A 22,098-nucleotide genomic window follows, 5' to 3' on the forward strand; every position below is an offset into this window, starting at 1 on the left:
TGCAAGGGATTAATGCCACATAATTTGTTTGCCACACCAGTCCTAAGAGGAATTTTAGTGACCACTGGGAAGGTAACATATTCATCCCTTTACATGCATAAGAAGTCCTCTGAGGTGCTGGTAACGTTCAATATTTCAATCAAGCATAAAGAAGAAAATGCATATAATCAGGGAGCCCATTAACCACTGACAACCAGTATAACAAATACGTGTGATATTAATATTTCTGCATTTTGAATCCTTCACTGGCTTGAAAATGTACCCTTTAAAGTTTTATAAGGATTAAATGAGTTCATATAAATGAGGCACTTTAGAAGTATACATGGCACAGAACAAATGCTTAATATTGCCACTAATAATAGTCAGGTCCATATTCTTCATATAAGTGTGTATAAGTGCACACATACATAAATTTCATATATATGTTTTAGCCAAATGTAGCATATGCTGTGAGAAAAAGATATGACCCTACTTTATCCAAATGACCACTTAGTATATAAAATGCTGCTCAACATAATTATTTATTAGGAAAATCCAGACTAAAAACATAATGCAATGCCTTCTGGAATGGCTGAAAGTAAAACTAACAATACAGTTGGTGAAGATGTAGCGTAAGTGGGGTGTGAATCGGTACAGCCATTTTGAAAAACTGTTATGCAGCATCTACTAGGGCTGAACTTACACATACCTGATAGCCTACAGGTTATCCTGATAGCCTGTATTGTACCCATAGGCAAATATATAATACTTAACAACAATTAATTTGTATGTATGCCAAAAATAAATATACAAAATGTTCATAGCAGCATCATTCATAATAACCCAATGCTGAAAACAAAACAATGCCCATCAACAAGAATAGATAAATTTAGTAAAGTCAAAGAATAGACTGGTCACAGGTTCTAGGCTCTCAGACACTTGTCTGGTCCTATCCCTTCATTAGTTCTCACCTCATCCATCAAAGTACCTTACACTGAAGCAACACTGAACTGTTCATCATAACTACCAAGTATATACCTTTGCACATTCTTTCTTCTGTACCATGGATCATACCTGGAATGCCCCCCTGGAAACTTTTCCTTGACTACTCATCCTTTCTCAGCTCAAATGGCACTTCCTTCTTGAGGCTTCACTTACAATCCCCAATCCCACTATTGGCAGGAACCACCCATACGCTGTTCATCCACAGCATGTCACTTACCTTTCTAGTATGTTGCTCTAATGCAGTTAGTGTGAGGACTATAAAGAGAATGCTAAACACCAGCAGGTGGCAAATCTGGATAATGGGTACTTTTGTGTTTGTAAAATTACTCTCTGCACTTCGTTGCACACATATATATATGTTTGCCATATTGCATTTAAATTTAAAAATAACTGTTGGTGAAAGTGTGGGCAAACAGCTACTGTAATATCTAAATTTCACAATCTTTCTGGAGAACAAATAACATTCATGGAGCTTCATGGGAGTGATTTGATGATTGTGGAATTTTGTTAAGAATCCAAAACCCCCAATGTTTTTCAACAGGAGCAACATTGGTGTTTTGGTGGGGAGGGGTCAATCTTCTTATGAGGCATCAACAACACTTGTTAAACAATTTTGAGTACACCAATATGGTGGAATGCTATGCAGCCATTGAAAGGAGTGAGATGCTTCTATGTATGCATATAATTTATATGTGATTCTGCATGATGGAGATGTAAATAAAACACAATCTTTTGCATTGTATTTAAAATTTAGGAAAACTATCACACTCACTTTTGTTTCTGTCTCAATTGGAAGAAAATTTTTAAATAATCCTTCCTGATTTTATCAAGACAATCTGGCTTTCATAGGGGATGAACAAAATTCTTTCTTTAATAAAAATCTTATTAAGCTTTGAACTAGATATATTACATTAACTGTTACATGTTTTAAAGCACCAATAATTTTTACAATCACCATTGTTTGCAACTTGTGTTATCATATGGAAAATGTTTCAACTTGAAATAGATGCAACAAAAAATCTTTAATGACCATGAATAAAACAGTAATAAAACTTTCAGCGTTAGAACAATTCTTATCTACCACGTGAGTTTCTAGGTTAGTGAACAATAGTTTTTTGTATAAGGAATACTCTGCTTAGAAGCTATTTACCATTCTAAATAATTATATTTTTCCTTGAGTTTGGATGCATTCAAGAGGGTAAGAGGAACTTTACCAATGCTGCCCATCCCCTAAGGCAAAAAAACATGGGGGTGACCTAGCTGGTGACCTCTCCCATAGGGGAAAAGGAGAGCAGTGAGTGAGTACCTGGCTACTCCAGCTTTGTGGGATGCTGCTGGACTCATTTCTCTCCAGAAGCACCCAAAGGACTGAGGCAAGAACTCGATGACTTGGGAAAGGGAGTATTTTGGGAAAGAGGCAGATAAGAATATTGAAGGGCATTAAAGGGACATTACTTGCTCACTGTACACAGGACTTCAACAGGAAGTTGGACCACAAGCCTCTGAGAAAACTTCACTGGAAGATCCTCCCACTGGGCCCATGGGCACTCCCAAAACTCTGAGTGTTAAACCCACACTTTCCCCATTCTGTGGCTGGCTCCATGTGTGCACCCCCAAGTGCAGAGGTAAACAGAGTGTTTTCAGAAAAACAGGCCACGGTTCTAGGCAGGGGAAAAAACACACACTTGAGCTATAGTGCCACCTTTTGGAAAACAAAAGAGATGTTTCCAGCAAATAGCCTGGCAAGTTGTAAGAACCATAGAGGACATAAAAGTTAAAAATTCTGCTACAAGAGGGAGTTGGAAGTGCAGAGCAGGTGTATCCATACAAGATTTGGGAAAACCCTAGATATAAGAAAGACCAATGAAAAATATCCCCCACTTGAACACAGCTAATAACGTTTGTAAGAGGTGACTGCTACTTCAAATGTGAAAGCAGTAACAGAAAACCTCAAGGAACATGAAGAATCAAGGAATCATGTCATCACCAAAAGATAATAATAAATCTTCCAATAACCAAACTCAATGACACAGATCTAGCTGATAAAGAATTCAAAATAGCAGTTTCGAGGAAACTCAAAGAAAGCACAGAAAGACAATTCAATGAAACAGGAAAACAATACATAAACAAAATGAGAAATTTAACAAAGGAACAGAAATCATTAAAAAGAACCAAACAGAAATTCTGGAGCTGAAGAATTCAATAAATGAAATGAAAAATGCAATAAACTGTATCTACAACAGAGTAGACCAAATGAAAGATATAATAAGTGATCTGAAGGATAGGAAATTTGAAATAAAAGAATTAGAGAACAAAGAAATAAGAATTTTAAAAAGCAAAGAAAACTAAATATAAAATATTGAAATAAGTGGGACTCCAGAAGAAAAAGAGGGGGAGAAGGGGCAGAAAGTTTATTTAAAGAAATAATAGATGAGAACGTCCCAAACCTGGGGAGAAACTTAGACATCCAAGTTCATGAAGCTAATAAATCACCCTCATCTCAATGCAAAAAGACCTTCTCCAAGACACACTACATGAAACTGTCAAAAATCAATGATAGAGATTCCTGAAAGCCATCAGAGAGAAAAAGATTGTAACCTAAAAGGGAACCCCCATTATGCTATCAGAACACTTCTCTGAAGAAACCCTACAGGTCAGAAGAGAGTGGAACGATGCATTCAAAGTGTTAAAAGAAAAAAAATCAGCCAAGAATACCCTATCCAGTGAAGCTATTTTTTCATATATAAAGGAGAAAAAAAGACTTTTCCAGACAAATGAAAGCTGAGGGATCTCACTGCTGCTAGACCTGCTTTGCAAGAAATGCTGAAAGAAGGGCTTCATGCTGAAATTAGAAGATGCTAGTCACTGACATAAAAACATATGAAAGTATACAACACATTGGTAAAGGTAAATATACAGTCATATTTAGAAAACTCTAATTTTGTAACATGATAGGGGATTAACCACTTAACTATAGTATAAAGGCTAAAGGAAAAGAATATTAAAAATAACTATAGCTATTATAATTTATTCATGAATACACAATATAAAAAGAGACATCTTTCTTGTTAAATTTTGACATCAAAAATATAAAAGGAGGGAATAAAAATGTTGAACTTTTGTATGCAATCAGAGTTAAGTTGCTATCAGCTTAAAATGGACTATTTTATCTGTAAGATGTTTTATGTAAGCCTCATGGTAACCATTCACAAAAGGTAAAGGAAGGAGAAACAGAGAATACCACCATGGAAAATCACCAATTCAAAAAGGTAGACAGAAACAGAGGAATAAAGAAATAGTGGAACTACAAAATAGCCAGAAAGCAGTTAAGAAGATGGCTTTAGTAAATTCTTACAGATCAATAATTGCTCTAAATGTAAACAAATGGATTGAATTCACCAATCAAAAGGCACAGGGTGGCTAGATGGATATAAAAGCAAGACCAAACTACATGCTGCCAACAAGAGACTCACTTCAGATTTAAGGACAAACATAGGCACAAATTGAAGGGATGGGAAAAGATATTCCATGCAGTGGAAAACAAAAGAAAGCAGGAGTAGCTATACTTATATCAGACAAAATAGACTCTAAGCCAAAAATGCTAATAAGAGACAAAGAAGGTCATTCTATAATGATAAAGGGGTCAATTTACCAAGAAGATATACAATTGTAAATATATATGCACTCAACATCAGAGCCCCCAAATGTTTTAAGTAAATATTAACAGACCTGAAGAAAGATATAGACAGCAATATGATAATAGTAGGGGATTTCAATACCCCACTCTCAGCATTAGGTATATCATTCAGACAAGAAATCAACAAGAAAATGATAGACTTGAATCATACATTAGAGCAAAAGAACGTAACAAATATTTATAGAATATTCCATCCAAAAGAAAGAAAATACATGTTCTTCTCAAGTGCAAAATGAACATTCTCCAGGATAGACTATACGATAGGACACAAAACAAGTCTTAGTAAATTTAAGATTGAGATAGAAGGAACCTTAATGACACACTTTAGTTGTTGAATCAATCAGTCCTGAAGCTTGTCCTATCTACTTCTGCTTTTCTGGCTAAATGAAATCATAAACTTCCTTAATATTTTACCGAGTTTCAGTCAATTATTCTTTACATACAGCTAAAATTCCCCCATCCAGTAGAATGGATATAACAATATTTCTTACAGAATTTTCCATTTTATTCTGTTCAGACCTACTCCATTATTTATAATGGCTGTATAGCTTTCCAAAGTATTATTGCACCTTAATGTATTTATTTTCACCCTTATTTATAAGTATTAAAGTTGTATTCCGTTTTGTGGGAATTTTCGTATTTCAAAAATGCTGAAATAAAATCCTGTTATTGCATATAGTAACATACTTGCACACTTGGATGTTTTAGCAGCTCGGACATAGAACATTGTATGACTTTTCATCTGGGAGGTAGTCATAGGAATAGAATTTTGGGGTTAAAGGCTGTAGAATTATTGTAAGGTTTTTTGTTTGTTCATTTTGTTTTTTTTGCGGTACGCGGGCCTCTCACTGTTGTGGCCTCTCCTGTTGTGGAGCACAGGCTCCAGACACGCAGGCTCAGCGGCCATGGCTCACAGGCCCAGCCGCTCCATGGCATGTGGTATCTTCCCGGACCGGGGCACGAACCCGTGTCCCCTGCATCAGCAGGCGGACTCTCAATCACTGCGCCACCAGGGAAGCCCTATTATAAGGTTTTTGAAACATATTTTCAAGCTAACTTTCAGAAAAGTTGTCAGTTCTCATTCTCACCAGCACTGCATGAACATGGCCATTTTTCTGAACCTTCACCTCTGGGATAAATCACTAATAATGGCATGGACTCAGAAGTCAGAGTGTCTGTACAAATTCCAGCTCCAAAACTTAATAGTGATGTGGCTTTGGGTATGTGGTTCATTATCCTTAACTACAAAATGGGCCTAACAATGGTATCTGCAAGCAACTTGCGTGGTTAGGGAAATAAAATAAGTCATGTAAAGTGCTTAGATTATAAGTGGTCAATAAATGTTGGTTGTTATCGTTATTAAGATTATTTACCAACCTGTGACTTGAAAATGTTTTCTTGTTCTCATTTGCATTTCCTTGAATACTGATGAAACATCATTTATTCCACATGTCTGTTACTCAATTGTAAAATGGTTTACCTTTATCTTTCTTGTCCATTTTGATATCTGTGTTGCCGTTTCCTTGATAACTTGAACCCAATTCAATATATAGTTATAATATTAACTCTTTGTTTTTCCTATATGTTATTTTTCCAGTAGTTTCTTTGCATTTTAAAATTATACTTACATCATGAAAAAGCATATTTTTATTTTTGTAACATCTTTATTGGAGTATAATTTCTTTACAATGGTGTGTTAGTTTCTGCTTTATAACAAAGTGAATCAGCTATATATATACATATATCCCCATATCTCCTCCCTCGTGCATCTCCCTCCCACCCTCCCGATCCCAACCCTCTAGGTAGTCACAAAGCACCAAGCTGATCTGCCTGTGCTATGTGGCTGCTTCCCACTAGCTATGTATTTAATATTTGGTAGTATATATTAATCCATGCCACTCTCTCACTTCATCCCAGCTTACCCTTCCCCCTCCCCGTGTCCTCAACTCCACTCTCTACATCTGCGTCTTTATTCCTGTCTTGCCCCTAGGTTCTTCAGAACCATTTTTTCTCTTAGATTCCATATATATGTGTTAGCATAAGGTAATTGTTTTTCTCTTTCTGACTTACTTCACTCTGTATGACAGACTCTATGTCCATCCACCTCACTACAAACAACTCAATTTCGTTTCTTTTTTGGCTAAGTAATATTCCATTGTATATGTATGCCACATCTTCTTTATCCATTCATCTGTCGATGGACACTTAGGTTGCTTCCATATCCTGGCTATTGTAAACAGCGTTGCAATGAACATTGTGGTCCATGACTCTTTTGAATTATGGTTTTGTCAGGGTATATGCCTAGTAGTGGGATTGCTGGGTTGTATGGTAGTTCTATTTTTAGTTTTTTAAGGAACCTCTATACTGTTCTCCATAGTGACTGTATCAATTTACATTCCACCAACAGTGCAAGAGGGTTCCCTTCTCTCCACATCCTCTCCAGAATTTATTGTTTGTAGATATTTTTGATGATGGCCATTCTAACTGGTGTGAGGTGATGATACCTCATTGTAGTTTTGATTTCCATTTCTCTAATGATTAGTGATGTTGAGCATCCTTTCAAGTGTTTGTTGGAAATCTGTATATCTTCTTTGGAGAAATGCCTATTTAGATCCTCTACCCATTTTTTGGATTGGGTTGTTTGTTTTTTTGATGTTGAGCTGCAAGAACTGCTTGTATATTTTGGAGATTAACCCTTTTTCAGTTGCTTCATTTGCAAATATTATCTCCCAGTCTGAGGGTTGTCTTTTCGTCTTCTTTATGGTTTTCTTCCCCTGTGCAAAAGCTTTTATGTTTCATTAGGTTCCATTTTTTAATTTTTGTTTTTATTTCCATTTCTCTAGGAGGTGTGTCAAAAAGGATCTTGCTGTGATTTATGTCATAGTGTGTCCTGCCTAAGTTTTCCTCTAAGAGTTTTATAGTGTCTGGCATAACATTAAGGTCTCTAATCCATTTTGTGTTTATTTTTGTGTATGGTATTAGGGAGTGCTCTAATTTCATTCTTTTACATGTAGCTGTCCAATTTTCCCAGCACCACTTATTGAAGAGACTGTCTTTTCTCCATTGTATATTATTGCCTCCTTTATCAAAAACAAGGTGACCATATGTGTGTGGGTTTATCTCTCGGCTTTCTATCTTGTTCCATTGATCTGTATTTCTGTTTATGTGCCAGTACCATACTGTCTTGATTACTGTAGCTTTGCAGTATACTCTGAAGTCCAGGAGCCTCATTCCTCCAGCTCTGTCTTTCCTTTGCAAGATTGCTTTGGCTATTCACGGTCTTTGGTGTTTCCATACAAATTGTGAAATTTTTTGTTCTAGTTCTGTGAAAAATGCCAGTGGTAAATTGATATGGATTGCATTGAATCTGTACATTGCTTTGAGTAGTAGAGTCATTCTCACATTGTTGATTCTTCCAATCCAAGAACTTGGTATATCTCTCCATCTGTTTGTATCATCTTTAATTTCTTTCATCAGTGTCTTATAGCTTTCTGCATGCAGGTATTTTGTCTTCTTATGTAGGTTTATTCCTAGGTATTTTATTCTTTTTGTTGCATTGATAAATGGGAGTGTTTCCTTAATTTCTCTTTCAGAGTTTTCATCGTTAGTGTATAGGAATGCAAGAGATGTCTGCACATTAACTTTGTATCCTGTTACTTTACCAAATTCATTGATTAGCTCTAGTAGTTTTCTGGTAGCATCTTTAGGATTCTCTATGTATAGTAGCATGTCATCTGCAAACAGTGACAGCTTTACTTCTTCTTTTCCAATTTGGATTCCTTTTATTTCTTTTTCTTCTCTGATTGCTGTGCCTAAAACTTCCAAAACTATGTTGAATAATAGTGGCGAGAGTGGGCAGCCTTGTCTTGTTCCTGATCTTAGAGGAAATGGTTTCAGATTTTCACCACTGAGAACAACGTTGGCTGTGGGTTTGTCATATATGGCCTTTATTATGTTGAGGTAAGTTCCCTCTATGCCTACTACCTGGTGGGTTTTTATCATAAATGGGTGTTAATTTTGTGGAAAGCTTTTTCTGCATCTATTGAGATGATCATATGGTTTTTCCCCTTCAATTTTTTAATATGTTGTATCACATTGATTGATTTGCATATATTGAAGAATCCTTGCATTCCTGGGATAAACCCTAATTGATCATGTTGTATGATCCTTTTAGTGTGCTGCTGGATTCTGTTTACTAGTATTTTCTTCAGGATATTTGCATCTATGTTCATCACTGATATTGGCCTCTAGTTTTCTTTCTTTGTGACATCTTTGTCTGGTTTTGGTATAAGGGTGATGGTGGCCTTGTGGAACGAGGTTGGGTGTGTTGCTCCCTCTGCTATATTTTGGAAGAGTTGGAGAAGCGTAGGTGTTCTCTAAATGTTTGATAGAATTTGCCTGTGAAGCCATCTGGCCCTGGGCTTTTGTTTGTTGGAAGATTTTTATTCACAGTTTCAATGTCAGTGCTTGTGATTGGTCTGTTTATAGTTTTTATTTCTTCCTGGTTCAGTCTTGGAAGGTTGCTTTTCTAAGAATTTGTCCATTTCTTCCAGGTTGTCCATTTTATTGGCACATAATTGCTTGTAGTAATGTCTAATGATCCTTTTATTTCTGCAGTGTCAGTTATTACTTCTCGTTTTTCATTTCTAATTCTATTGATTTGAGTCTTCTCCCTCTTTTTCTTGATAAGTCTGGCTAATGGTTTACCAATTTTGCTTTTCTTCTCAAAGAACAAACTTTTAGTTTTATTGATCTTTGCTCTTGTTTCCTTCATTTCTTTTTCCTTTATTTCTAATCTGAACTTTATGATTTCTTTCCTTCTGATAACTTTGGGGTTTTTTTGGTTCTTCTTTCTCTAACTGCTTTAGGTATAAGGTCAGGTGTTTATTGGAGGTGTTTCTTGTTTCTTGAGGTAGGTTTGTATTGCTATAAACTTCCCACTTAGGACTGCTTTTGCTGCATCCCGTAGGTTTAGGTCGTCGTGTTTTCATTGTCATTTGTTTCTAGGTATTTTTTGATTTCCTCTCTGATTTCTTCAGTGATCACTTCGTTATTAGTGTATTGTTTAGCCTCCATGTGTTTGTATTTTTTACAGATCTTTTCCTGTGATTAATATCTTGTCTCATAGCATTGTGGTCAGAAAAGATACTTGATACAATTTCAATTTTCTTAAATTTACCAAGCCTTGTTTTGTGACCCAAGATATGATCTATCCTGGAGAATGTTCCATGAGCACTTGAGAAAAATGTGTATTCTGTTGTTTTTGGTTGGAGTGTCCTATAAATATCAATTAAGTCCATCTTGTTTAATGTATCATTTAAAGCTTGTGTTTCCTTATTAATTTTCTCTTTGGATGATCTGTCTATTAGTGAAAGTGGGGTGTTAAAGTTCCCTACTATGAATGTGTTACTGTTGATTTCCCCTTTGATGGCTGTTAACACTTGCCTTATGTACTGAGGTGCCTCTATGTTGGGTGCATAAATATTTACAATTGTTATATCTTCTTCTTGGATCGATCCCGTAATCATTATGTAGTGTCCTTCTTTGTCTCTTGCAATAGTCTTTATTTTAAAGTCTATTTTGTCTGATATGAGAATTGCTACTCCAGCTTTCTTTGGTTTCCATTTGCATGGAATATCTTTTTCCATCCCCTCACTTTGAGTCTGTATTTGTCCCCAGGTCTGAAGTGGGTGTCTTGTAGACAGTGTATATATGGGTCTTGTTTTTTTATCCATTCAGCCAGTCTATGTCTTTTGGTTGGAGCCTTTAATCCATTTACATTTAAGGTAGTTATTGATATGTATGTCCCTATTACCATTTTCTTAATTGTTTTGGGCATGTTATTGTAGGTCTTTTCCTTTTCTTGTGTTTCCTGCTTAGAGAAGTTCCTTTAGCATTTATTGTAAAGCTGGTTTGGTGGTGCTGAATTCTCTTAGCTTTTGCTTGTCTGTAAAGGTTTTAATTTCTCTGTCGAATCTGAATGAGATCCTTGCTGGGTAGAGTAATCTTGGTTGTAGGTTCTTCTGTTTCATCACTTTAAATATGTCCTGCCACTCTCTTCTGGCTTGCAGAGTTTCTGCTGAAAGATCAGCTGTTAACCTTATGGGGATTCCCTTGTATGTTATTTGCTGTTTTTCCCTTGCTACTTTTAATATTTTTTCTTTCTATTTAATTTTTGATGGTTTGATTACTATGTGTCTTGGCATGTTTCTGCTTGCATTTATTCTGTATGGGACTCTGTGCTTCATGGACTTGGTTGACTCTTTCCTTTCCCATATTATTGAAGTTTTCAACTATAATCTCTTCAAATATTTTCTCAGTCCCTTTATTTTTCTCTTGCTCTTCTGGGCACCCTATATTTCACATGTTGGTTTGTTTAATGTTGTCCCAGAGGTCTCTGAGACGGTCCTCAATTCTTTTCATTCGTTTTTCTTTATTCTGCTCTGTGATAGTTATTTTCACTATTTTATCTTCTCTGTCACTTACCTGTTCTTCTACCTCAGTTATTCTGCTATTGATTCCTTCTAGAGAATTTTTAATTTCATTTATGGCGTTGTTCATCACTGTTTGCTCTTTAGTTCTTCTGTGTCCTTGTTAAACGTTTCTTGTGTTTTCTCCATCCATTTCCAAGATTTTGGATCATCTGTACTGTCAGTATTGAATTCTTTTTCCCGTAGACTGCCTATTTGCTCTTCATTTGTTTGGTGTGGTGGGTTTTTACCTTGCTCCTTCATGTGCTGTGTGTTTCTCTGCCTTCTCAGTTTGCTTAACTTACTGTGTTTGGGGTTTCTTTTTTGCAGCCTGCATATTCATAGTTCCCATTGTTTTTGGTGTCTGCCCCCAGTGGGTATAGTTGATTCAGTGAGTTGTGAATGCTTCCTGGTGGAGTGGACTGGTGCTTGTGTTCTGGTGCATGAGGCTGGATCTTGTCTTTCTGGTGACAGCACTATGTCTGGTGTTGTGTTTTAGGCTGTCTGTGACCTTATTATGATTTTAGGCAGCCTCTCTGCTAATGGGTGGGGTTGTGTTTGTGTCTTGCTAGTTGTTTGGCATTGGGTGTGCAGCACTGTAGCTTACTGGTCATTGAAAGGAGTTGGGTCTTAGTTCTGAGATGGAGGTCTCTGAGAGAGCTTTCACTGTTTGATATTACATGGAGCTGGGAGGTCTCTGGTGGACCAATGTCCTGAACTCGGCTCTCCCACCTCAGAAGCACAGGCCTGACACCCAGCTGGAGCACAAAGACCCTGTCAGCCACACTGCTCAGAAGAAAAAGGAGAAAAAAAAGATAACAAAATAAAATAAAAGTATTAAAATAAAAATGGAAAAATTATTAAAAATTAATAAAAAGAAAGAAAGAAGAAGACACCAACCAAAAAACAAATCCACCAATGGTAACAAGCACTAAAAAGTATATTTAAAAAAAAATGGACAGACAGAACCCTAGGACAAATGGTAAAAGCAAAGCTATACGGACAAAATCACACAAAGAAGCATACACATACACACTCACAGAAAGAGAAAAAGGAAATATATATATGTATATAAATAAAAGGAAAAGAGCAACCAATTCAATAAACAAATCTACTAATGATAATAAACTCTAAATACTAAACTAAGATAAACATAAGAACAGAAACAAATTAGATGCAGAAAGCAAACCCCAAATCTACAGTTGTTCCCGTAGTCCATCACCTCAATTTTGGGATGATTTGTTGTTTATTCAGGTATTCCACAGACGCAGGGTACATCAGGTTGATTGTGGAGATTTAATCCGCTGCTCCTGAGGTTTCTGGGAGATATTTCCCTTTCTCTGCTTTGTTTGCACAGCTCCTGGGGTTCAGCTTTGGATTTGGCCCCACGTCTGCATGTAGGTCACCTGAGGGCGTCTGTTCTTTTCTCAGACAGGATGGGGTTAAAGTAGCAGCTGATTAGGGGGCTCTGGCCCACTCAGGCCAGGGGGAGGGAAGGGTATGGAACGTGGGGCGAGACTGCGGTGGCAGAGACCGGTGTGATGTTGCAACAGCCTGAGGTGCTTCGTGTGTTCTCCCTGGGAAGTTGTCCGTGGATCACGGGACCCTAGCAGTGGTGGGCTGCACAGGATCCCGGGAGGGGAGGTATGGATAGTGACCTGTGCTTGCACACTGGCTCTTGGTGGCTGCAGTAGCAGCCTTAGCGTTTGATGCCCATCTCTGGTGTCCGCACTGATAGCCGCAGCTTGCACCCATCTCTGGAGCTTGTTTAGGCAGTGCTCTGAATCCCCTCTCCTCACACACCGTGAAACAATGGTCTCTTGCTTCTTCGGCAGCTCCAGACTTTTTCCCGGACTCCCTCCCGGCTAGCTGAAGTGCACTAGCCCCCTTCAGGCTGTGTTCACGTGGCCAACTCCAGTCCTCTCCCTGGGATCTGACCTCCGAAGCCTGAACCTCAGCTCCCAGCCGCTGCCTGCCCTGGTGGGTGAGCAGACAAGCTTCTCAGGCTGGTGAGCCCTGGTCGGCACTTATCCTCTGTGTGGGAATCTCTCTGCTTTGCCCTTTTCACACTGTTGCTGTGCTCTCCTCTGTGGCTTTGAAGCTTCCCCCACGCTGCCCCCGTCTCCACCAGTGAAGGGGCTTCCTAGTGTGTGGAAACCTTTCCCCCTTCACAGCTGCCTCCCAGAGGTGCAGGTCCTGGCCCTATTATTTTGTCTCTGTTTTTTCTTTTGCCCTACCCAGGTACGTGGGGAGTTTCTTGCCTTTTGAGAAGTCTGAGGTCTTCTGCCAGCCTTCAGTAGGTGTTCTGTAGGAGTTTTTCCACATGTAGATGTATTTCTGATGTATTTGTGGGGAGGAAGGTGATCTCCACGTCTTACTCCTCCATCATCTTGAAGGTCTCTAAAGGCTTAGTTTTAAAGTAATAAAAGTTATTTTTCTGCATAATTTCAGCCTTGGGTTATATGTTGAGAAATGTCTTTAGCATGCTTAAGTTAAATAATCATCTACTTTCTCCCAGTTCTGTTATTATTATATTCAATTTGTCAATCCATTTAAGTAACAACTTTGTTTCAAATAATTCTTAAGGATAGTGGAAAAGGATTATCTTAAAATGTTAAGTGAAAGAGGAGCATACAAAACAGTGTGTACAGTATTATTCAAATTTTATAAAACTAGATTTCATTTGTGAATATTTTGTGTAGAAAAAAGACTAAAAGAAAAGAAACTGAAATATTTAACAAAGTTTAGCAGGGTTAAGATGATTTTTTATAATTTCTTCTTTATGCTCCTTTGTGTTTTCCAAAATGAATGTGTACCATTTGCTATCAGAAATTTTAAAAATAAGATTATTTTTTAATTAAAAGATGTGTTGTATCTTAAAATGATTTGGAGTGGTGTGTTTCAATATAAAGATAATGTAAGCCATGTATCTAATTTTAAGTTTTCTACTGGGATCAATACATACTTTCAAAAATCCACTAATTTTATTAACTCTGAAACATTAGGCTACTCATTTTTGGTGACCTAAACCTTTTTTTTTTTTCATTTTACATGTGTTATAACATTAACAGCTAACATTTACTGGGAGCTTAGTATATGACAGGCATCTTGCTAAACACTTTCCACATTTTACCAATGAGAGAAATGAAACTAAGGGAGGTTGACCAATTTTGTTTAAGGTCAAAAAACTTGTAAGTGATGTTGCCAATATTTGAACTAAAGTCTGCCTGACTCCAGTCTGTGCTTTTACAAACACTCCTTTAAATTGCCTAGGAGTATCCACGTCTAGGTAATCTACCAATCTCCCTCCTTCTCTCTCTCCCTCTACACACACACACACACACACACACACACACACACACACACACATTCCTCTAGTCCTTTTTCTCTTATCCTCTGTTTCTTTTTTTTTTTTTTTAAGATGTTGGGAGTAGGAGTTTATTAATTTATTTTATTTATTTATTTTTGCTGTGTTGGGTCTTCATTTCTGTGTGAGGGCTTTCTCTAGTTGTGGCAAGCGGGGGACATTCTTCATCGTGGTGCACGGGCCTCTCACTATCACAGCCTCTCTTGTTGCGGAGCACAGGCTCCAGACATGCAGGCTCAGTAGTTGTGGCTCACGGGCCTAGTTGCTCCACGGCATGTGAGATCCTCCCAGACCAGGGTTCCAACCCGTGTCCCCTGCATTAGCAGGTAGATTCTCAACCACTGCGCCACCAGAGAAGCCCCTGTTTCTTTTTCTTTTATCTTTCTCTCCTTTATGCTCATCCTACATCTCCTTTCCAAAACATATTTCCTTTTCCCATTCTCATCTTTCATTTTCATTGCATAGTATCGTCTCTGTTTTATCCACCGTGATAAGGGAAGCTCTCAGCCAGTGGTGTGCTAAAGCCAGCTCTTACTGGCTCAGGACAGTTAATTATACATATCTCTTCTGAACTTTGCATTAAGTGACATCATGTTGGCAGCTGAAAATCAGCTGTAGTAGGAGTATTTACACAATGGAGATAAGCTAACACTACACATAGTTTACTGGAAACCTAGTTGTTTAACATTTAATTTATCAGCACACCACTGGCTTTAGCACTGGTTACACATCTGATTTTTTCTGTCTGGGGATCAATGTAGGTGTTAGGTAGCTTATCTGCCCATCTACTTTTCCCTTTGGTTTTGTAAATTCTGTTATTTTCTGGAACCCAAACTCTTACATTAACTCCCTAGCTTATTACATTGATTCCTAATGTGTATGGTGAATTTTAGTTCTTTGACATTCAGAAGACAACTTTATTTTCCAGTTATGCATGAAATGAAATTCCTTTTTATTCTTTTTAAAGAGATCTATTTTTAGTACCTTGACTATGCATTAACTGATATCTTTTCTGAATATATTTCCTCACTGGGACAGCTGGATATTATGGTCAGAACCCCCTTCAGCTCATTTTGCTTTAATTTTTGTCCTGTTTTTGCATGTTTCCTTCTCTTATGGCACATTTATGCCTTCTATTTCATAGCTTTTTCCCTTAAAAATCTTCTAAAATATTCCTTGGACTTCTACCTGTTTTAACTTCAAGTCTCTTAAAGGATTTCCAAGACCTTGCTTCTTATGGGCATATTATTATTATTTTCCTTCCTGGAGCATTTCCATGTTCCTGCTTTCATTGGACAAGTCCCAAATGATGCTGATTGGAATACTGGATCTTTGCAACCTTTTTAGTATCACATTCACAGATAATTTCTTATGTTATTCACAGAGATGGAAAGCCATGTTCATTATCTATCAGATTTATCCATTTAGAACTCTCAGAGGGCATCCTCATTTTCAAGGTTTGAGGTCCTGGGGACCCACAAATTATATCCTCCATGTACTTATCTTTTTTCTTTTTTGGATGCACCATGCAGTTTGTGGGTTCTTAGTTCCCTGACCAGGGATTGAACCCGGCCCGAGCAGTGAAAGTGCCGAGTCCTGACCACTGGACCGTCAGGGAATCCCCATCCTCCATGTACTTACATTAGTCCTCTGAATTTTGTGTTTCTTGGGGAAAAAAAAGACTTCTTAAAAACATACCCCATGCCTTATTCAATCAAACTAGATGATAAAATGGTTTCATATACCTGCTTGCTCATCCTGTTATCTCAGTCCTATGTTTCCTCTAACCGTAAGAGCACTTTTTTTTTGTAGGTATTTACTCAACCACAGGAATGATTAGTAATATGATGATTTATACCTGCATCTTTCCAACTTTGCCAGCCTGACAGCCACTTTTTCTATCCAATTGCATTTCTTTCCGGAGTTAAACACATTATTTTGGCAAATTTGATTAAGTATAACTGTTTTCGGGCTTCCCTGGTGGCACAGTGGTTGAGAGTCTGCCTGTCGATGCAGGGGACACGGGTTCATGCCCCAGTCTGGGAAGATCCCACATGCCGCGGAGCAGCTGGGCCCGTGAGCCATGGCCACTGAGCCTGCGTGTCCAGAGCCTGTGCTCCACAACGGGAGAGGCCACAGCAGTGAGAGGCCCGCGTACAGCTAAAAAAAAAGAATACCTTTAAAATATATATATATAACTGTTTTCCAATACTTCTGCAAAATGCAGGTGTCAGAATCTCAAATGACTGTTTTGGGTTATGAAGTTGTCTGTGTAATTCCCCTTCCTGACCCTGACTCTACCCTATATTTTCATTGTATAGAACAGACTAGTTTCTCTCTTAATATTTGCTAGATTTTCAGAATCTGTGGCTTCAGGTCTATGTTGGATATGAGACTCTTTTTCAAACACACACTCTTGTCAAATTCCCAGTAGAAAACTTTACATTAGGTTGTTCCTGTTATTTGTAACCTGACAAGGCCAATATTGTTGGCCAATTTATTTTTTGTTAACATGTAGTTTGTGGTTAAAATTTTATATTTTGTTAGTTTATATAGTTTGGGGTTAAAAAATATGAGACCACTGGAAATTTGAACAATGACTGGATATTAAATAATTGTTTCCCACATTTGTTTGTGATTATGGTACTGTGGTTATGTTTTAAAAGCATAATTATCCTTTAGATATACATACTGTATCAGCTAACCATTGTTGTGTAACAAATTACCCCCAAATTTAGCAACTTAAAACCACACACATTTATTGTCCTAGAGATTCTGTGAATCAGAAGTCTGGGTGTGGCTAATCTGTGTCTTCTGCCTCGGGGTCTTTTGCAAATCTGCAATTAATTTGTTGGCCAGGGCCAGGGTCTTATCTGAAGGCTTGAGTAGGGAAGCATCTGTTTCCAAACTCACTTATGTTTTTTGGCAAGATTCACTCCCTCAAGAGCTATAGAACTGAGAGACTTAGTTCCTCACTGCCTGTTGGCTGTAAGACTCTCAGGATTTTGCCATACGGGCCTCTCCAACATGGCAGCTTGTTTCATCAAAGCCAGCAAGGGGGTAGGGGACAGGGAGAGAGCCTCCTAGCAAGAGAGAAGTCATAATCTTCTGTAAATGCAATCACAGATGTTACAACACATCACTTTTGCTGTATTCTATTGATTAGAAGTAAGACAGTGATTTTGCCTACATTCAATAGGAGAGAAAATTAAACCAAGACATGAATACCATATCCATAAGTAATTTGAAATCTACATATCTTTCTGTCAATGAGAATGTTTTAAGTGCCTCCATTGCATTTATAAGCTCACTGAAGAGTTCTTTGGATCTGGATCTATTATTGGCTTTTATTTCTTTTTTGCACAAGTAATCCATATTCCTTAAGAAAAATGTAGTTTAATACAAAGAAAAAAAATCACCCAATATCCCTCAAGAGATAACCACTGTTAACTTTTTAGTGTATACACTTTCAATTTTTATGTAGTAAGTCTAAAGGTCTTTAAATTTTTTTCATCCTTTGCATTTTAATGCTTCTCTCCATTGAATTCAGATATTCATCTTTATGTTCTTCTAATTATTCTTGTTCCTATTGAAGAATTGAGATCATAGTAAGTATATACACACCAGTAGCCTTTTAAATGTTAATGTGCATCAGAATCACCAGGGAAGTTTGTTAAAAACTAAAGTTCTGGAACTCCATTCAGTAGATTTGGAGTGGGACATTTTCAAGAAACTCCTCAGATGATTCTCACACAGGTGGCTGATCAGCATACTTTTAGAAACACTAGGACATTATTAAATAAATTCAGTGTTCCGTTAGAAATTGCAGGTAATCTCCTCTAGAGAACTGAAGTTACATATCCAAGGTTATTTTATTCAGGGATGGAATGAGACAAGAACTCAGAGCTCCTGATTCAATCGTTATTAATCGTACTTTGTTAAGTTTTTGTCAGGCAGAAATCACACCTTGACTAGCAGAAATTGCAGGCCTGAAGGGGAAGAGGGATGCTGTATTGGGCAGATCTATCTTTGGGGACTCTGCTAAATATTTGAAGGGAAAACTTATGGGGAGGTGGTTCTTGCCTAATATGTGGGGATGGGGGCAAAAATAGGGAAACACAGCTCACACACTCCTGACCTTGTTTCACAGTCATGTAAAGTGAATATAGCTCCTAATTTATAAAGAATTCCTGGGTTTATTCATCTGGCTAAAAGATCCAAATTTAGGGACCAAGTATTTATTGTGACCCTATGGCTCTCATACAGTCATTAAAAATAGTTTGCATATCTTCTCAAACTAAATTATAAAAGAAAACACATCAAACCATCTCACAGAATCGAGTCCCTGTATTAATCTTTTGGTACATTTAATTTCAGCATTTTCTCCTCATGTATTAGATAAATATGAGATTTGAAATTAAAAAGAATACATAGATTGCTTTTTAAAACTGCTTTATTAACTTCACAGTATATAATAAGCATCTTGCCATGCAATAGGTAAAATTCTTCTGCTAACAGAATCTTACAGACTGGGTCAAAAACACATTCAACTAGAAGCTGGTAATATGAGACCCACCAGAAATGAGTGGCATCAACAGGTTTACAACAAAGGTACATCATGAACATGTAAGTTTAGGAAGCAGGTGTGTCTCCCTACTAACTTCAGGGAAAACATCAGGATTCAAGGCATAAGGCAAAACTCATCATGATGGTCATGGTGAGGGGGGTCAGTGCTAACTGCCCGCAGACTATGACTCAACTGCTTTTCCCTCAGCTTTTGCATGAGTTGTCTCATCTCTTCCCCAATCCTTTCCATATTCTCCTCTCTCATCCTTGCCTGTGGCTCTTCAAGACTCTGAGTCATGTCCCATCTATACTGCAGGATGGGCTGCCTAACATGGAACCGCCTATCATTTCCTCCAGGTACACAATATTCACCGGATTCCGAAGGTAGGGCCAAAGGCTCTCCTTTATTAGCAACTTGCTCTTTTTCATCCTTTTTATCATTTTCCTCGTTGGCATTTTCCATGTTGATATTTTTCATCACTTGTTCCTCTTTGGACGCCATTGCTCCTAGGAGACAAAAGACAAGAAAAAGGGCTGCATTTTTCGTGGATAGACCAGCACCAAGGACAGAGGCCTGGATAGCATGTGTTATTATTATTTTTTAAATTTCATTTTCCCACCTGAAAGGCTTCATGAGCCCTCTAGGGGGCCCCCAGTCCGAGCCCTCCCCCGCTCAGTTCTTTCCCTCCCTCCTCCCAAACCCACCATTTTCCTTACTGATCCCTCCCCCAGGCCTCTTCAAACAACAAAGTGGAGGACAGGGCATGGGGAAGGTGGCGGGGCGGGGGGGGTTATGACGGGGCTCTGCACCCACCCACACACACCGTCCCCTGCACCGACCTGGGCCTATCCTTGCTGTCTCCTCCTCCTCCCGATTCTCGCTGCAAGTGCGTCGCCGCAACACTTGACACTTAGATCCGCAGACCTGCAGAAGGCAGGGATGGAGGGAGCGAGTACTATCGCCAAGCTCTCGGCGTTGAACCACCGCCCCTCACCGCCCACCCCTCGCCGCCACCCCCGACCTGCGTCCACCGCCCCCTTCCCGGGTTCACCATTGTCCTGCAGGAACTCAGGGATGATTTCCCATTGCTCTTAAGTTGCTTTGAGGCCTGGAACCCTGCTGCCCCTGCAACCCTCACGCCAGGGGGCCCCTATTTCTGTTCCCAAGAAAGCAAGGGTGTGGAGAGAGCTCACCGGGACCCGCCGCGGTGATCCCCTGCGCAGAACCCGTGCACCGGCCTCTGGGGTTGGCTGGCCGCTGCCGCCCAGGCGTCAGCGCGTGGGCCTCGGGGCCCTTACCTGCTCCGCTTCCCCCGGGCCCGATGCCAGCCCGCCGTGCGCAGGGCAGCGGGGAGCTGGTACCCAGACACGAGTGACGACTGCACCAAAGGCTGCGTCGCTCTGCAGCTCGCGGTCACGTGAAGGCTTCGCGTCACCGCGGACCTCGCCCTCAGATCCTCCTCCCCACCCACCCGGGCTGACGCAGAGTTCAACAGGACCCTCCCCTCCACCTCAGCACGCAAGATCTCCCCCTACACGCAGCTGTGCGCTATGTCCCGTTCCTCAGCTTGGTCCTTTCCGATCCGAGGGCCCACAGGCGGCCTCACTGCTCTTATGTTTGGGGTTTGACCTTCTCTGGTTACCAGGGAGAGTCTGCATCTCCCTTCCCACCACTCCAAGGCCTTGGTATTGACTTTGGCCCTTTCTGCTTTTTTCTCCTGTTCTCACTAGCTGTATGTTATTTACTTCCTAGTAATTTCTCTTTATTTCCTTTTTAAAAATCAGTATGCCTCTAAAAAACCTGAAAATTACGAAATTTCGTTTTTTGAAAGACATGCCTCAAGCTGGGGAAGTAAAAAAAAGAAAAGAAAACTCATTGTTTATGTTCTCTTGCACCACACAGAAAGTATTTTCTTTGGGCTCCACACAACTTCATTTTTAGAATATTCTAGCTTGTTTCAGAATTTTATGGAATTAAAAAAATGGGGGAAATCTTACTAAACACAGTCGCGATGTTTTGAAAATTATCTGTGAAGTTAATATTCACGGAGAAGTCTGATTGTCAAATCTTGGCTATTTTATGTAAATAATCTGCCTTTATATTCCTTCTGGGACAGATTTCAAGTTTTATTAATAAACATTTACATTTTATTCTACTATAATAAACATTCATTAAATATGGAAAAGCATTTGCTGGCAACTGAAGTCATCTGCTTAAATTTAACAGCTGTTATTAAAGTTGGTTTTGAAGACCTAAGCAAAGGGAAGAGCTATGAGGCTGATGCAGGTTGAGGGATGCAGAGATAATCGGATCACCACTGCCCTATCAAGAGGTTGGGAAGGGGCTGGTCTTCCTGCTGCCACATTCCAGAGCCTCCCATTTCCTACATTCAGGCTCCTGATTGTTTCTTACTCCAAAAATATAGATAGACAGGTGACCAAGGTCCTGACCTGAGTAAATTCCTTTGGTTCCTTCCCTCCATTTCTTCCCCAAAATCCTACCTAGTGACTTATCTCCCACATAGATGAGGGGTTTGTTCTCATACTCAAAACCAGATGGGGCTCTTCTACACCTCTGTGGTGGGGGATTACAATAATTGTAGAAAAGTAATTCCTTCAGAGAGAGCCTCCCAGGTCTGCCTGCTCTCTCCTTTTTTTCACCTTGTCCAAGTGGAAACCTCTTTGGGACCTTTCTGCTATCTCTCACCTGGCTTGGGAAGTGCAGAGAGTTGAGATCCTCACCCTTACCTCCTCACCTCCAGTGCACTCAGGAAGAACCCAGCCTTGCTGCAGGGTCACTATCTTCCAGTCCATACCCACCCTGATACTCCCTCACTTATGCCAGGGTCCAAGGAACATTCTCTGCTAACAATTCTGAGTAACCTTATATTAGGCATGCAAACATGGAAGTCTGTGGAACACCTTAAATGTTATTCAAAATTATCTGTATGGGGGGTGATTATATATTCACATTTTTGTGGGAAGAAAGGCTATAATTTTTAGAAGATTCTCAA

At 39.0% G+C, this 22,098-nt stretch overlaps 1 protein-coding gene across 2 annotated transcripts; it reads right to left on the minus strand.

The window, feature by feature from the left end:
- Positions 1 to 18,963: 18,963 nt before the first annotated feature.
- Positions 18,964 to 20,488, minus strand: LOC116747576 (protein BEX1-like). Of its 2 annotated transcripts, none has more exons than XM_032619957.1 (3): positions 20,384 to 20,488; positions 19,925 to 20,009; positions 18,964 to 19,591 (listed from the first exon to the last, which is right to left on the minus strand). In XM_032619957.1, exon 3 carries the CDS (start codon positions 19,584 to 19,586, stop codon positions 19,200 to 19,202), a length of 387 nt encoding a protein of 128 aa, XP_032475848.1. In that variant the 5' UTR covers positions 19,587 to 19,591; positions 19,925 to 20,009; positions 20,384 to 20,488; the 3' UTR covers positions 18,964 to 19,199. The 2 variants fall into 2 exon arrangements, with proteins under 2 accessions (XP_032475848.1, XP_032475847.1); XM_032619956.1 differs by having other exon boundaries at positions 20,279 to 20,470.
- Between the last annotated feature and the right edge of the window lie 1,610 nt (positions 20,489 to 22,098).

This window comes from Phocoena sinus, chromosome X (assembly GCF_008692025.1).
Source record: "Phocoena sinus isolate mPhoSin1 chromosome X, mPhoSin1.pri, whole genome shotgun sequence".
Classification (NCBI taxonomy): Eukaryota; Metazoa; Chordata; class Mammalia; order Artiodactyla; family Phocoenidae; genus Phocoena; species Phocoena sinus.